This window comes from Pantherophis guttatus, chromosome 3, assembly GCF_059756535.1.
Source record: "Pantherophis guttatus breed Tessera chromosome 3, ASM5975653v1, whole genome shotgun sequence".
Lineage (NCBI taxonomy): Eukaryota > Metazoa > Chordata > Lepidosauria > Squamata > Colubridae > Pantherophis > Pantherophis guttatus.
The window spans coordinates 122,907,345-122,923,113 of record NC_142065.1 but is presented as its reverse complement, the minus strand read 5'-3'; the positions used below and the strand labels follow the sequence as shown (position 1 = coordinate 122,923,113).

Genomic DNA, 15,769 nt, shown 5'->3' with positions numbered 1-15,769 from the left:
ACTCAAGATCTCTGAGGCTTCTGCAGGTGACACAGAGTTTGGAAAAGATCCAATGTGTTTAAGCACATAGCTGTGGAAGATGCAGAAGGTTCTGATGGTACTCAATCATATTGAGGCTATAAATATCTGAATACCTGGATGCTATACAGATTTGTGCCAAATAACTGTGGCTATTTCCAAATATGGAGATATTTCATTCTGACCTTGAATGGGGTAGCACTCAGGCCTTTGGCAAGGAAGGAACCTCTCATTTCATCATCATACTTGCAATCTTTTATCTTTATCTTTTATGTTCCATTGATTTCATTGTATTTTCTTTGTTATGAGCTGCCCAGTCATTGCAAGTTAGGTGACATGCAAGATTTATAAATTACAATGGTTCATTGTGCAGTCAGTGAGATGTCCAGACTGGATTTGGCATTTTTATCCACCTATCAAGTCCTTCCCAAGGTCCTGTGTTAGGCAGAAATTGATTTTTGATGGTGTTGAAGTTATCATTGCAGGATGTAAGCTGTTCCGAGTAAAGCTGGCTTTTGCAATTGACTGATGGTGATTTTGTCAGTGTTGATGGTGTTCAAGTGAGGTTCCAGTTGTTTTGGGATTGCACCCAAAGCACCTATTACTATTGGTACTACCTTTGCTTTCTTTTGCCATAATTGCTCTATTTCTATTTGTAGATCATTGTATTTGGTTTTCTTCTCTTCTCTAGTTCTTTTCTTTTCTGCTGTCTCCAGGTACTGCTACATCCACTGTCTAGATTTGTCTTTTTTTAATCAACAATAATTGTTATATGGCAGGTTCCTGTCTCTTTAAAATCCCAGAGCACTATTATTATAAATACTTAAATAAATAAGCAAACAGAACAGGAAAAATTAAATTATTTTGCCAATGGGTAATAATGTTATCTTTCTGAATTTGATACATCATGAATTGATTTTTTTTACTTTAAAATATTTCTGATATATCAAGGTGAAATTTATAGAAATGCAAGATTATTAAAAACAAATGTATTTGGCTCACCTTGAATTTTGCATCCCTTGTACATAGGAATTAGTCTATCTAAATCTTCTGGAGGTTCAAAAATTGGCTCTAGAGTTGGATCAAAAAGATTCAGCATGGTTGCAGCAAGCTGAAAACCAACTTCTTTTGAGCTGAAATTGCTGTGTGTCCATTCATTAGCATAGTATATATTGGAAAATTTGGTTAAAGGACCTGCAGCCCTGATGCTCACATCATTAGTATGGAAGTTGGTATCAATCACAAGCCTCCCATCATAGACAAGGCATGCATCATTAACTGCTTTGAAAGTCTCATAATCCACTCTTCTTTTGGTAAAGTTAAAGAATGCCTAAAATGAATTAAAAGAAATAAAGTAAAGAATATTTTAGTAACTTTCTAGTCAAACATAGGTAAGTTCTTAATTACATAATTAAGCTTAGTTTTTAGAATATTTCATGTTCAAAGCAGATAAATATCCTTCCTGTGTCAGTGTAATGCAGACACTTTCCAATAGTTAGAATACAAAAAAAGTATTGGATAAAGCAGGGCTTTGGATGCATTTGCAGCATACTAGACAAAATATATTAAACTTACCGTTAGTGAATTTTCCATTAGCAAAGCACTGTATATTGTGTGGCACATTGGTATAATTAAAGACTAGTAACCTAAGCTATTTCTTCCATCAATTAATGAAAGCCTCAACTGACCAAACCTATGATGAATGGAAAAGGTCAAGATGAGCTGATGACAACCATGACAATGGGAGATTGTGACTTAAAGAGTAAATAATTAACAGTAGGAATTAATAAATGGAAATCAAAGAAAAATATAGTTGTGAAGGATGCAATAGATAAGCAATATAATCTTGTCGAGTTGATGAATATATTTATGGAAGAAAAGGTGTACGTCCAATTACAAATGAGAAGGTTAAAATGTATTTCAGAAAGGATGCTTGGTATCAGCTAGGTTGTTGGTTCAAATGAAAAAACGAATACAAGTACAGGTAGTATTCGACTTACAACCACAATTGAGCCCAAATTTTCTGTTGGTAAGTGACAAATTTGTTAAGTGAACGTTGTCCCATTTTACAATCTTTCTTGCCACAATTGTTAAGTCAATAACTCACTTGATAAGTGAATTTGGCTTCCCCATTGACTTTGCACATGATCACAAGAACCCAGGACACAGAAACCATCATAAATATGAATCAGATACCAAGTGTCTGAATTTTGATCACGTGACCACGGGGATGCTGTAACAGTTGTGTGAAAACTGGTCATAACTCACTTTTTTTAGTGTCATTGTAACTTCAAATGGTCACTAAATGAACTATTGTAAGTAGAGAACTACCTGTAGTCCTCACTCAATGACCACAATTGGACTGGCAGCTCCATCACTAAGCAATGTAGCTGTTAAGAAAGACATCATGTGATCAAGATGAATTTGTGCCTTTGCTTCTGCCACAGTTCTTAAGCGAGACAACACATGATCACGACTCACGATTTTATTGCTAGTTCCTACATTGACTCTGCTTATAGAAAGCAGGCTTTAAACTGTGTAAATGGCAATCATGTGACTGTGGGACACTGGGATGTTTGTAAATGCTTACCAACTGCAAAGTGCCCAAATGTCAATTACGGTATGTCATCATGGGAACACTGAGATGTTTGTAAGTATGAGGAGCTGTTGTAACTTCAAACAGTTGCTATATGGGACAGTCGTTAAGCAAGGACTAGGTGTAATTTAATCATAGATGCATGGCACATAATTTTTCTGCTAATTCATTCTTGGTTAGGGGGAAAGTATGTATAATTCTAAATAAATGTGATGTATAGAGAAAAACATTTGTTAGATGATTGGTGAAAATGAGACAAGACAGTACTGAAAAAATTGATTTGTCCATTTGCAGTCCCAAGAATGAATGAGAATGGTGACTGATGAGTATCTGCTTAAAAAAGGTTTTGTATTAAGTATGCAGTTTAAACATGTCTATTCATATGTACACATGGAAAAAGAATCAATATATAGCTAAGACCCCAACTGATTTTACTGTTTAATTATGAATGATCAGAGAATTAGTGAAGGATACAAGGGTGATGAGAGGTTCTGAATGTGAGACAAGCCATTTTTGATAGTATCAAAAGTGGAATTTAGGGAAAAAACATTGAAGAGAGTATAGATATTGCAGAAAAAGTATGAGCCTTGACATAGAAATAGATTAATCTCCCAATTTATCAAATGGAAAAAAAGATATAAGAAAAAAAATGTAAGAAGATGTAAAAAAAGATGATGTGGTACTCCAATCCTATTTGGTGAAAATAGAGTTTAGAGTTCTGGGTATAATTATTCTCTGTGTAGGATTAACATGTTTCCCAATGAGCTTAGCTCTTTTATCAGCTAAGGATAGATTCTGATCCTCACTATCAGCAAAATTAGCTTTATTAAGACTCTCTCCTTTCTACCGGCTTTTCTTTGGTTATGAGCAAGCCAGATTCCTTTTTTTAAAAAATGAAGGTAACATCTTTTCTAAAATCTCTGTTTAATAATCCCTGAAGTTTATCATAGGCATCTTGGAGCTCTGAAACGCAGAACATTCTTTTCCAGAATTCTTATATCACAATGAGTTTGGGCAGATTGAATCTATAAAACATATTCTTTATTGCTTATTTTCTTAGATTTCCAGTACCCTTGCCATATTGGTCAATTTTGTGCATTTTTACTTCTTTTAATTTAATCTTCCTATAACATAGGTATATTTTGCACTGCAGCTTGTGCCCATTAATATAGAATATTTTGTTATTTTTATTCTATTTTTAATTATCATATTTTATCACTTTTATTATAGCATTTAATTATAAACTATTTATTACATCATCACATTATACCATTAATAGTAATAATAATGTACATTTTTGTCCTTTGTAGAATTATTAATTTGACACTATCTCACCTTGTTATAGATTAGATCTTTGCCATCATGTTGTCTACTTAGAACATTTTCTTTTGGGATCTTATGTTTTAATTCATTTGTAAGCAGCTAACCATGATTTGGGGGTTCTGTGATTTATCTCTTTCAGTACTGAATGCTTGCATTTAATATTTAAAGTTTAAAAAGTATTTTTATATGCTATGTTCTTTTTAAAATAAAATGTAATTTTGTTTACCTCTTGTTAAATTGCTTTCTCTCTCTCCCTCCCTCGCTCTTTTGAAAGAGCTTTAGATGATATCACTTTACAAATATTTACTTTTTGTGTTTTGATCTTTTAATCACTACAAAGGTAGTATAGGTTTTGAGAGTCTTATTTCTGTCATACACTGAAGTTAGGGGGAAAATGCCAGCTGAGGCAAACTCTGGAAGATAGATCGCAGCAATAGAAACTATCGAACTGCAATCACAAAAGATTGACAAGGCTTCCAAGACAGGAATGTCAGTCTTCCATACTATGGGTTTAATAATCTGCTTAAGTATCATCAAATTGGTGTTGATTCTTAGTGACCTCATACATAGATTTTTTTTAGGAGGACCTGTCCTGAAGCTGGTCTTTCAGATCTTCCAATATTGCACCCATTGCTCCTGAACATCCTATTTTCTTTCCTTCCACCTTTCCCAATATTACAGACTACTCCAGAAACAAGGCTTTTGCATAATGTATCCAAACTATGATAAGTTGAGGCTGGACATTGTGTCTCAGGGTTGATTTATTTGATAATCCATTTATTTATTTAGCTGGCTATCAAAACACCAATGTTCAAAAGTAACAATACTCTTTCTATCCTGCTTCTTCAAACAGTTACCTCCATAAAGCAGAGAACAGAGAAACTCATTACCTGCATAGTTTGATCTTTGTAGGTATAGACAAATCCTGAATATATTTTCCATGGACTTGATGGCTTCTCTATCAAGCATTAGTTTGCAGTATATCTCTTGACTGATGGCTTCGGTACTGTTGATTCTACTTAGTAGACAGTTGATCATCGATCTACTACTACTTAGATAGCTACCAGTTGAGCTATCTACCTCTTCAGTATCAATTCTAAGGCTGGTACTTGTTGTCAAGTATATTTAATCATAATTCTCTCTTTTTTCATTTTGCTTTTTTATTTTCCATACTATAGCTTGCAAATTATTTGCATTTTCATGTATCAAGCATAATGCAAATTATTGATGTTTCTTTCTGCAGTTTTAAAACCATTTCTTCCAGTCCAGCTTTCTTCCATATATATTTCATATATAGGTTGAATGAATGAATGAATGAATGAATGAATGAATCTCTACATTATACAGCTTTATTTTATTTATTTGCCAATCTGATGCCAGTCTGTTTTGTCATGTTCTGTCTACTATGGCTTCCTGATCTGGGTATATGTTTCACATGAAGACAATGAGATTCCCATTTTTTCAAGCACATTCCACAGCTTGACATGATTGACATGACTGAAGGTCTTTCTATAATTAATGAGCATGTATTCACTTATTTCTGGTAATCCTTGGTTTTCTTAATTATCTAGTATGCATCAGTTCCTCAGCCTTTTCTAAAACCACATCTGGCATTTCCCTGTTGGGCAAACCTAAGGATTATTTTGCTGCCATGTAAAAAAAATGATACTTTTTTTTGAACGACTAAAAACCTTATATGGATTTTTTGCAGAAATATTGAATTGATGATTTAGGGATTTTGGGAATAAAAAGGGCTAAAAGGAGAGGGGAAGGGAATTACAAACTAAGAGAAAAAAAGAGAAAGGAGAAAGAGTAAGATGGAAACTATGTGATAGAAAGCAGAGTAGAAATCCTATTTTCTTTTTTATTTTCTTCTCTTTTTCTTTTTATCTTTTTTATAGTTTTTATTGTATTTTAAAATGCTATTTTTTTTTAAAAAAAGAACATCTGGCATCTCCCTTTCCAAATAAAATCCAAATCTGCATTGAATAAGGATTAGTTTGCTAAGTATGTGAAGTTAGGGATATGTATGATAGCTGGCACACTTTCTTAACTCTTCTTTATTTGGTGCTGAGATGTGAATTTCTTTCAATTTATTTTCCATTGTCTGGATTTGCTGGCATAATTTCGTTAGAACCAATACTCATCCTGATTCTACTGTTTGCCATATTTTTCTGGCTATTACGTTACTTCTTAGCCATCCAGCCTGGTTACAACCATAGTATTGATCTTATTTCATTTTCTTCTACTAAAGGTTCTTGTAAGAAGTGAACATTATCTAACCTATCTTGGATATTTATTTGTTTGTTTGTTTGTTTGTTTGTTTATTACATCTATATGCCACCTTGATTCTGACATGTCCTTGTTTCTCAGGTCATGATCCATCACTATATCATAAATCATCTTATATTTTCCATCCATATCGTTTTCTTAGTAAATCACAGGAGAGGTTCAGCATTGCCTATTGCTGTGTGGTATGAAATAATGTCCTTGCCATTGTTAATACATTGATCATCTACTGCTGCCATCTTCCTATATTGCTGTTATCCTATATAGAGACTGCTTATTTAAGCCAGGTGACTAGGATGACATTTACACCTTGGGTGGCATGCTAGAAATATGTATTCTTGTTTGCTCATTCCTCCCAGGAATAACCCCACCATGATAAAACAGTGCAAAAGGACTTTGTGGGTGGAGGATGAAATAATTTGCTAGTTTTTTAAAACAAAATTGGGTTTGGTATACATCTTCTGCACAAAATTATTGGAAAATGTAAGTATGAATGGAGGATTACTTTTTGCAGACTTATCCCAAACTTCAAAGTATACTTTTATTCCGTAAAACAGAACTAGCTTATTCTGCAAGATTAAGCATACCAATGCAGTTATGCTTAAAACTTAAAACATAGCATAATCAGACAAAAATACGATTCATGCTCGAGATTCAAGCTAGGTTTCAGCATAGCAAGATCCAAAAGCAGAATTCTAGAATTCAAGCCTGTTTCAATTGTTATATATATTAAATGTATATATTAAAATATAGCAAAGGCACATACTTACAGAACATTGCAACTTAAATGGCTTTGTATTTGTAGTGAAAGATGCACATGTGATTGGATCTGGGTGACTGCCATCATTCCACTGAGCCAATAGACTGTCATGGTATTCAGTTACACGAGATCTGGACAATGCTTTCTTGATAGCTCTTTCTATTGCGTTGTTATTGAGAGAAGTAATATTGGAATTTGAGGGAGGGTGCACAAGGTGTATACAATAGCCACTAATTCCTAATGATAAGAGGGATTCTATAGTGGTGTACACATCAATTGTATTCCCATAGACAATAATATTCCCTGGAGAAAGCAAAAGAAAAAAACAGAATAAACCTCATTAATATAATTAATATGATAAAGCTGAAATGATGTGACCTCCTTGTTACTCTGATGCTATGAAGTAAACACAATTACCTAACAATAACAGCTAAAATAATTTATTAAAAATTCTGCAGAATATATTCCAGAAATAGGAAACACTTTGCATCAAAGCAGGGAAACTTCATATCTTTCTTTGAGACCCAGTGGGAAAAAGGAAAGGGAAAAAGTACCATCCCTCCCTAGATATCCCTCTATCTAACCCCCCTCTATTTTTGTTTATAAGATCTCCAAATAAAAACAATAAAAAGTTTAAGCATGTTGGGAAATTAGAAAGAAGAAAAGGAAAAACATTGCCATCAGAATTCTCTTACTCTACAACTAGAAAAGTTATTTATCTCTCTTCTATCTGTTCTCTGTCAAATGTAATGAAATCAACAAAATAGAGGTACCAGAACATAAGATATTAATGGACGTCTGCAGCAATTTTCACTAACTTAACCACAGAAATGTTGGGCTGCAATTCTAATCTTCTCTATCCAACATGATGGGCATCAAAGTTATTGCATATGAAATCTAAAGAAATTGAAATTTGGTAAATACTGTACTGTAAAGTGAAGCTTTCCCTCAACACATAGTTGTTTATTATATACTGTTATATATTGTTTCCTTCCACCGTGGCCTGTCTGGTCCTTACAATGAGGAGAGGATGATCTACTGATCAGACTATGGCTTACTGACATTCAGTCAGCTGGGGTATGTAGACAAACAATCTCTGTATTGGTGCCCACATTGTAGAAGAAACTTTATTTGGAGAGTCAGTGAATTCCAAAAATAGAGAGCTGTTACCAAAAATTGGAAACTGATTTATTTGCTTATGTTTATGTTTATGTTTTATTTGATTTGTATACTGTCCTACTCCCAAAGGTCTCAGGGCGGTGAACAGCCACAAGATAAAAACACATAAATACAAAATTTAAAAACAGAATAAAACCGAATTAAATAATTTGGCTGAAGACAAATTTAAAACACCCCAATAAATTAAAACCAATTTAAAATTTGTATTTTAAAAGGGAAAAAAGGGAAAAATTACGCCAGGCCAGCCTGATGGAATAAAAAGGTTTTAAGAGCGCGGCGGAAGGTGCGTAGATCCGGGATCCTCCATATCTCCGGGGGGAGCTCATTCCAGTTAGTAGGTGCCCCCATAGAGAAGGCTCTCCCCCTGGGGACCGCCAGTCGACATTGTTTGGCCGACGGCATCCGGAGGAGCCCCTCTCTATGAGAGCGTACTGGCCGGTGGGAGGCTACTGGTGGCAGCAGGCGGTCTCGTAGATAACCAGGTCCTAAGCCATGGAGCGCTCTAAAGGTGGTAACCAAGACCTTGAAGCGCACACGGAAGACCACCGGGAGCCAGTGCAGCTTGTGCAGGAGAGGTGTTACATGGGAACGCCATGTCGCTCCCATAACCACCCGCGCGGCCGCACTCTGCACCAGTTGGAGCCTCCGGGTGCTCCTCAAGGGGAGCCCCATGTAGAGAGCGTTGCAGTAGTCCAGGCATGAATGACCGTGCGTAACGAGTCCCGATCCAGAAAGGGACGCAACTGGCGAATCAGGCGAACCTGATAAAAAATCCTCCCGGTCACGGCCGTCAGATGGTCTTCTAAAGACAGCCATGAATCCAGGAGGACGCCCAAGTTGCGAGCCCTCTCTGTGGGGGCCAGCTATTCGCCCCCAATAGTCAGTGATGGCACCAACTGACTATATCGGGACGTCGGAAACCACAGCCACTCGGTCTTGGATGGGTTGAGCCTGAGCCTGTTTCTCCCCATCCAGATCCGCACGGCCTCCAGGCACTGGGACATCACTTCAAGGGCATCGTTGGGGTGGTCCGGGGTGGAGGTGCACAGCTGAGTATTGTCAGATGGTACTTCATCCCGAAACCGGATGATCTCGCCCAGCGGCTTTACATAAATGTTGAACAGAAGGGGCAAGAGGACCAACCCTTGTGGCACCCCACATATGAGGCGCCTCGGGGTCGACCTCTGCCCCCCTGCCAACACAGACTGCAACCGGTCGGAGAGAAAGGAGGAGAACCACTGCAATACAGTGCCCCCCACCCCTAACTCTTCCAACTGGTGCAGCATGATACCATGGTTGATGGTATCAAAAGCCGCTGAGAGATCTAATAGGACCAGGACAGAGCCCTCTGTCCTGAGCCCTCCAGAGATCATCAACCAACGCGACCAATGCCGTTTCCGTGCTGTACCTAGGCCTGAAGCCCGACTGGAATGGATCCAGATACGACGTTTCATTCAGGTGCTGGGGGAGCTGTCGCGCAACCACACTCTCAACAACCTTCGCCACAAAGCGAAGGTTGGAGACCGGACGATAATTAGACAACACTGCCGGGTCCAGGCAAGGCTTCTTGAGGAAAGGCCTTACCACCGCCTCTTTCAAGGCGGCGGGGAAGTCACCCTCACTCAATGAAGCATTTATAATCCCCTGGAGCCAGCCTCGTGTCACCTCCCGAGAAGCCAGCACTAACCAGGAGGGGGTCCAACAAACATGTGGTCGCGTTCAGTCTACCCAGAATCCTGTCCACATCATCAGGAGTCACAGGATCAAACTCATCCCAGATAACATTCTCAAGACCTGCCTCCGTCATCCCTCCTGCAACTACCCAGTCGGAGTCCAGACCTTCCCGAATCTGAGTGATTTTGTCATGCAGGTACTGTACAAAGTCCTCAGCTCTACCCTCCAAGGGGTCCTCCCGCGCTCTCTGGTGGAGCAAGGAGCGGGTCACCCTAAACAGGGCGGCTGGGGGGTTCTCTGATGACGCAATAAGAGCAGCAAAATAATTACATTTTGCTGCTTTTATCACCACTAGGTAATTCTTAATATGAGATCTTACCAGTGTCCGTTCAGATTCAGAAAGACTGGCCCTCCAACTACTCTCTAGGTGTCTTTTCCGGCGCTTCATCTCCCTTAGCTCCTCAGTGAACCAAGGAGCCAGAAGAGATCGGCGCCGGGTCAGAGGCCGCAAAGGCACGACCCGATCCAGAGCTCCAGTGGCCGCCCTGTCCCAGGCAGCCACTAGGTCTCCAGTCGAGGCATGAGCCAGAGCCTCAGGGAATGGCCCAAGCTCCATCTGGAACCTCTCAGGCTCCATCAGGCGCCTGGGGCGGAACCATCTTACCGGCTCCTTATTATTTATTTGCTTAGATTTATTTGCTTAGATTTATTTGCTTAGATTTTCCTTTGATGTTGTCAGCTGACCTAGTAATTCAATGTTGACTTTTAAAAAGCCATTTTTGAACTTTATCCTCTATATTTAGTTTTAACTATATTATATTGTTCTAAATAACTTTGATATTTGCAAATGAAAAGTAATGCAAAAAGTATGAAAACAAATAATGAATAAAGCTAAATTACTGTGGCTTAAATCTAAGTAGATCTAAGATCTATTGATTTAGATTAACATTTTTCCCCAAGGACTCATCCTGACTGACAGTATTAGATTTATTTCCTCAGTCTGGAATAAGATTATGGAGGTAAATTTACAAAGCCTAACTAAAATAGCCATGCACTTTTCAGTTTTACCAAAGCTAAAGAATTTATCAAGTAGCAAATAATGGATATCAGTTTGCAGAGAGAATGTTAGGTACTTCCCTTTTATTTAAAAGGGAATTTTTTTGTCCCATCCTAAGTTTCTATATAGATGTGTTACTGCAAAATACTGTAGGTCCTTTACTTTAGCATGTTTTAACATTCTGTCTTCAGTCTTACTAGAAATAAGTTACTTTGTCTCTGGAACAACTGAAATTGTGAGTTATAAATTTCATACTGCTGATTTTATGATTAAATTTGTCACCTGTATTTAACTCTGGATTTTACTTCTAAATATGTTTCTTTGTAGATTAGAAAATATTTATAATTTATTTTTCAAACCATGGTGACATCAGCTTTAGTTACCAAATTCTGCTTCAAAAGTTGTATCACAAATGAGACATCATGTGACTGTGACTTGCGATTTTACTTCCATGTCCTACATTAATTCTGCTTGTCAAAAGCTGGTTGGGAAGCATACAAATGGCAATCACATGACTGCAGGTCTCTGTGATGGTCATAAGGGTGAAGATTGGTCATAAAGTTGTAGATTTTTAAAACTGCTACATTTTTGAATGGTGAATAAACAAGACAGTTGGTAGGTGAAGTCTACCTATAGTATAATTTGTTCTATATGGGGCTGTACTACAAAATCACTCTTGTATGCTCACTAGCCTATTTTAAAACTTCAATGTGATATTTCTGCTTCAGGAACTGCACTAACTGACAGTGGATTTTTTTTAGTACATGTCAAGGTGCTGGTCACTATAATAAAAGTCTACACGACTCTGGTCCTAGATATCTAAGACAATGCCTTTCCATGACCAGAGAACTCATAAATGCATTTTTAATAAACTGCATCACTGTTTGGTTTGGTGGTAGCAATGTCTCAGATAGAAGGTCCATACAGAGAATGGTAAGGATAGCTGAGAAGATTATAGGAAGCTCACTTCCCGTTATTCAGGATACCACTTATAAGTGCTATGTGCTTAGAGCTCAAAGCATTGTTAGAGACCCCCCACACATACTTTGCAGTCTGTTTCTGTTGCTCCCCTCTGGGAGGAGGTTTCAAAATATCTACAGCAGGATTACTAGATTCTGTAACAACTTTGTTCCTTACGCCATCCGTCTTGTAAACTCGCAGGATTCTTTTTTTTCGCCATGTATATGTATACATCTGAATTGGACTGTGATGTCTCTCTGTGTCATATATCTATGTGTGTGTGGGTATATGCATAATGGTTATCTTTTGAGAGCTGAATGCAACAAAATTTCATTTTAATGTATGCTGATTAGTGTACATTTCAAGTGACAATAAAGTTTCCATTCTGTTCTGTCCTCTCCTGTCCTGTCCTATCCTGTATACCAAAATGATTCTCTAATGTACTGCTTCTTGAGGGGGGGCAAACTTTCAAATCAATGGTAAAAATCCAATCAATTTCTAAACAAATGGACAATACGTTCACAAATTTGGAAACAATACATTCACAAATTTGGAAACTGGCATACTTACGATCCATGAAAATGTTAAAACTAGGAAAGTGCATGTTGGTTAATTTGAAAAAGTTTTGGAAACCTTGAAGAGAATAATTGCTACTGAATTAGAAGAAAAGGATCAACCTCATGTAATGTATTACAAATCTACAAACTCTACTAATTAAAATACATGGGCAACTCACCAGAAATAATTAGAAACAATCCACCTTTGATACTAAGCAGCAGAAATCTTTATTTAATTACATGGAAGAATGCATTCAGGAAATCCTCCACTATGTCTTCCCCTATAACCAATACATTATAATACCAGAGACCAGCTTTTACATTTTTAGAGACAAACTACCAAATTGAAATACCATGTACGTAAAGTTATGTTTTATCTAGAACCCCCTTTACAAACAATCTATTTTTTTTTTTTTTTTTTTGCCTGTCTCTTGGACATGAGGTCAAAAGATTTACAATAGTTTTGGCCACCATGGATCTTTATAGAATTTGTATTTCTCTGTTGAATAACAGTTATAGTATTAGCTATTAAAAAGGAACAATTTGCAGCAAGTTGAAATTATACTTTCCGAGAACATTACTTTACAAGAAATACATAGTCTATCAAATGAAACCTCTTTTTGAGACATAGGATTGGGAATGGACAAACCAATATTAATTGATATTCAAATAAAGCATATCGGTAGCTAAAAGCAAAATAAACTCATGTGGTATATCAACGCTGCAACTTGAAAGATTCATTATTTTTGTGGTGCCAAAGATAGCTACTGTCACTATTGCTCTAATTAACTTTTATGGCCCATTAAGAATATTACTGACATAATTCAAAGCTTTTTTCTAAATTATATTCTACAACTACTAATATATAATTTATGCTGGAGATTTCACCTCAATTTAGGACTATCAGAAGATCTGAGAGACACGGATATCAACATGATTTTAGATAGATTATATTTGCATTTGTTCTGCCTTCGTGAATCAATTTAGGGATTCTTCAGTATGTTCCAGTGCAATCTCAGACTATGCTTTAGTGACTACAACTGGGAAATTTAATAATTATAAATCAGCCAATACTAGGTGGTACAAATAGTGCTTGTTTAGTCACTGCCTTGGACAGCAACCATTCACAATTATGATAGTGATGAAAAAGTAACTTTTGATCTTTGTAGGTATAGACAAAGAATTGGAATATCCAAAGTTTTTAAGGGATTCATGAGTTAAGAAATGTAAAACATACTTTTTATAATTTAAATTAATTCATCAAAAATATTTTGTTGTATTTATTGGACACTCAAAGAATATTTTAAAATGGATCAGGATATAAGTATTCTGTCTATTTTTTCAAAAATTCCTTTGTCCTAAAAATGAGATAAAGAAATATTTATATAGTCCAGATTTAATAATAAGTTTAGGGTTGAATTCATTTTATGTGCCTGATTATTATATCAATCTTTCCCCCCTTTGTTAATTAGTTTTTCTTTATCAAATTTTTAATGATTATAATATATCTAGGGACTTTTTTTTGTTCAATGAATCAATCAGTATCTTTTTTCTTGTTGGAATTATAGGGGTTTTTTGCATGTCAACATAAATTTAAAAAATAATTAAATAAAAGCTGCATTCAAATCACTATAATTTATAAATTTATACAACACAGCAGCACCCATCAATTTTGGGTAAGATGGCACAACAGAATTTGGTTTAGTGTATATGTAAACACAGCCTTTCTTCATCACCTAAACTTGGGGGATTGTTCGGTGGATTGCATGAAGGGAGCAAATATGTGTTCTATAAATGTTATACTTGTGTGCAGATGTACAGTACATGCACACAAGCACACAGACAAAGGATGCACACATGGCACTGCTCACTAAATGCATACTATTAAGTCAGAATAAAAAGTAAGGGCAGTTTTCCTTTTCTTCCCCCACAGAATGCATTCTGTCTCTCAGGTCCCAAAAGGACAGATCTAACAGAATAAGTCATTAGTAAATGGGACTGAATTGACCGGATTTGTCAATGCAGGAGCAGTCTTTTCCTAACAATCAAATGAATTAAGCCGAGAAACAAGACAGATTAATAAGGCATCTTTTCTGCAATTGCAGATAAAAGAGCAGGAGATTGTACAGTATCATATCCCATCATTTGCTCCACAAAAGGAGCAACAGGTAAGACTTGGTTCCCCAAATAAAAGACATATCTGAACAAGTAAATCTATTCATCACGCTTGCAATAAACAAAGCAAGGTATAAAAAGTATTCTGTTTAGTTTCACAAAAATCAACATACAATCATGTCATCATGAATGGGCATATGAAATGATATTGTATATCCACATTGGAACTCCACTGGAGGAGTGAATTAATGCACACTCAATGCTATTTCCAACATGGAAATAAGGGACCTCATAAGAAAAAACAAGCAGCTGTTAGCAGCTACTTACTTCTGAACTAGTTGCAAAAGAAACAATTATAGGTTGCCCTCGATTTACAACCACAATTGAGCCAAAAATTTCTGTTGCTAAGTAACATACTTGTTAAGTGAGTTTTGCCCCATTTCACGACCTTTCTTGCCCCAGTTGTTAAGTTAGTCACACTGTTGTTAAATGAATCTGGCTTTCCCATTGACTTTGCTCAGATGGTTACAAAATGTGACCCTAGCACACCATCATAAATATGAATCAGTTGCCAAGCATCTTAATTTTATCATATGACCATGGGGGTGCTGCAATGTTTGCAAGTGTGAAAAACGGTCTAATTGCCTAATTCCAGGTCAGAAGATACCATTCCCTCCTCCAATTGTACCAATAGTCACTGAAAGAAAACTGAACTGTGGTGTTGACAAAAGGAACACTTCTGAGGCAGACAGAAGTAGGTGCAATCAGTGGCACCTACAACCTCAGAAAACACAAGCTGAATACAAGGTTCAGGTTATGTTTTATGTCCAACTATGTGGCTATATATTTTGCTCCATTCCTTGCTTTGAATATTTTTGTAATGCCATTCCATTTCTGGGTACTGCAAATATAGGTAGATTTACAGAACCCAAGCCAAATATAGAAGCCGCCTTGGTAAATCAGGTAAATCAATGCAACTTAATGAAAGGGTGCATTTGTATCCATATAAACATAACACGCATGGTATTAGCCAACTGTAGTACCTTTTACAGTATGCAGATAGTTCTACATTAAATCCCCAAAAGACCAATTTTCTTTTTTTTCAGCTTTTTCAGTCTAAAAAAAACTTGTGTCTAGCTACAAAACATATTTAATGATATTACTATCTCATATGTTAATTAACAATCCCAGACTTTGTGCTTAGGTCTTTCATTTCAGTTAATCTAATTTCATAAAGCAAT

General features: G+C 36.5%; 1 protein-coding gene across 1 annotated transcript in view; it reads right to left on the bottom strand.

The window, feature by feature from the left end:
* The window catches only part of CFAP61 (cilia and flagella associated protein 61), a 160,497-nt gene that overhangs the window by 33,438 nt on the left and 111,290 nt on the right, over nt 1-15,769 (bottom strand). The window contains exons 22-23 of the mRNA XM_087891278.1: nt 6,997-7,289; nt 1,021-1,348 (exon numbers count right to left, since the gene is read on the bottom strand). Coding sequence (XP_087747404.1) covers nt 1,021-1,348; nt 6,997-7,289 — 621 coding nt within the window. The remainder of the gene's footprint in view (nt 1-1,020; nt 1,349-6,996; nt 7,290-15,769) is intronic.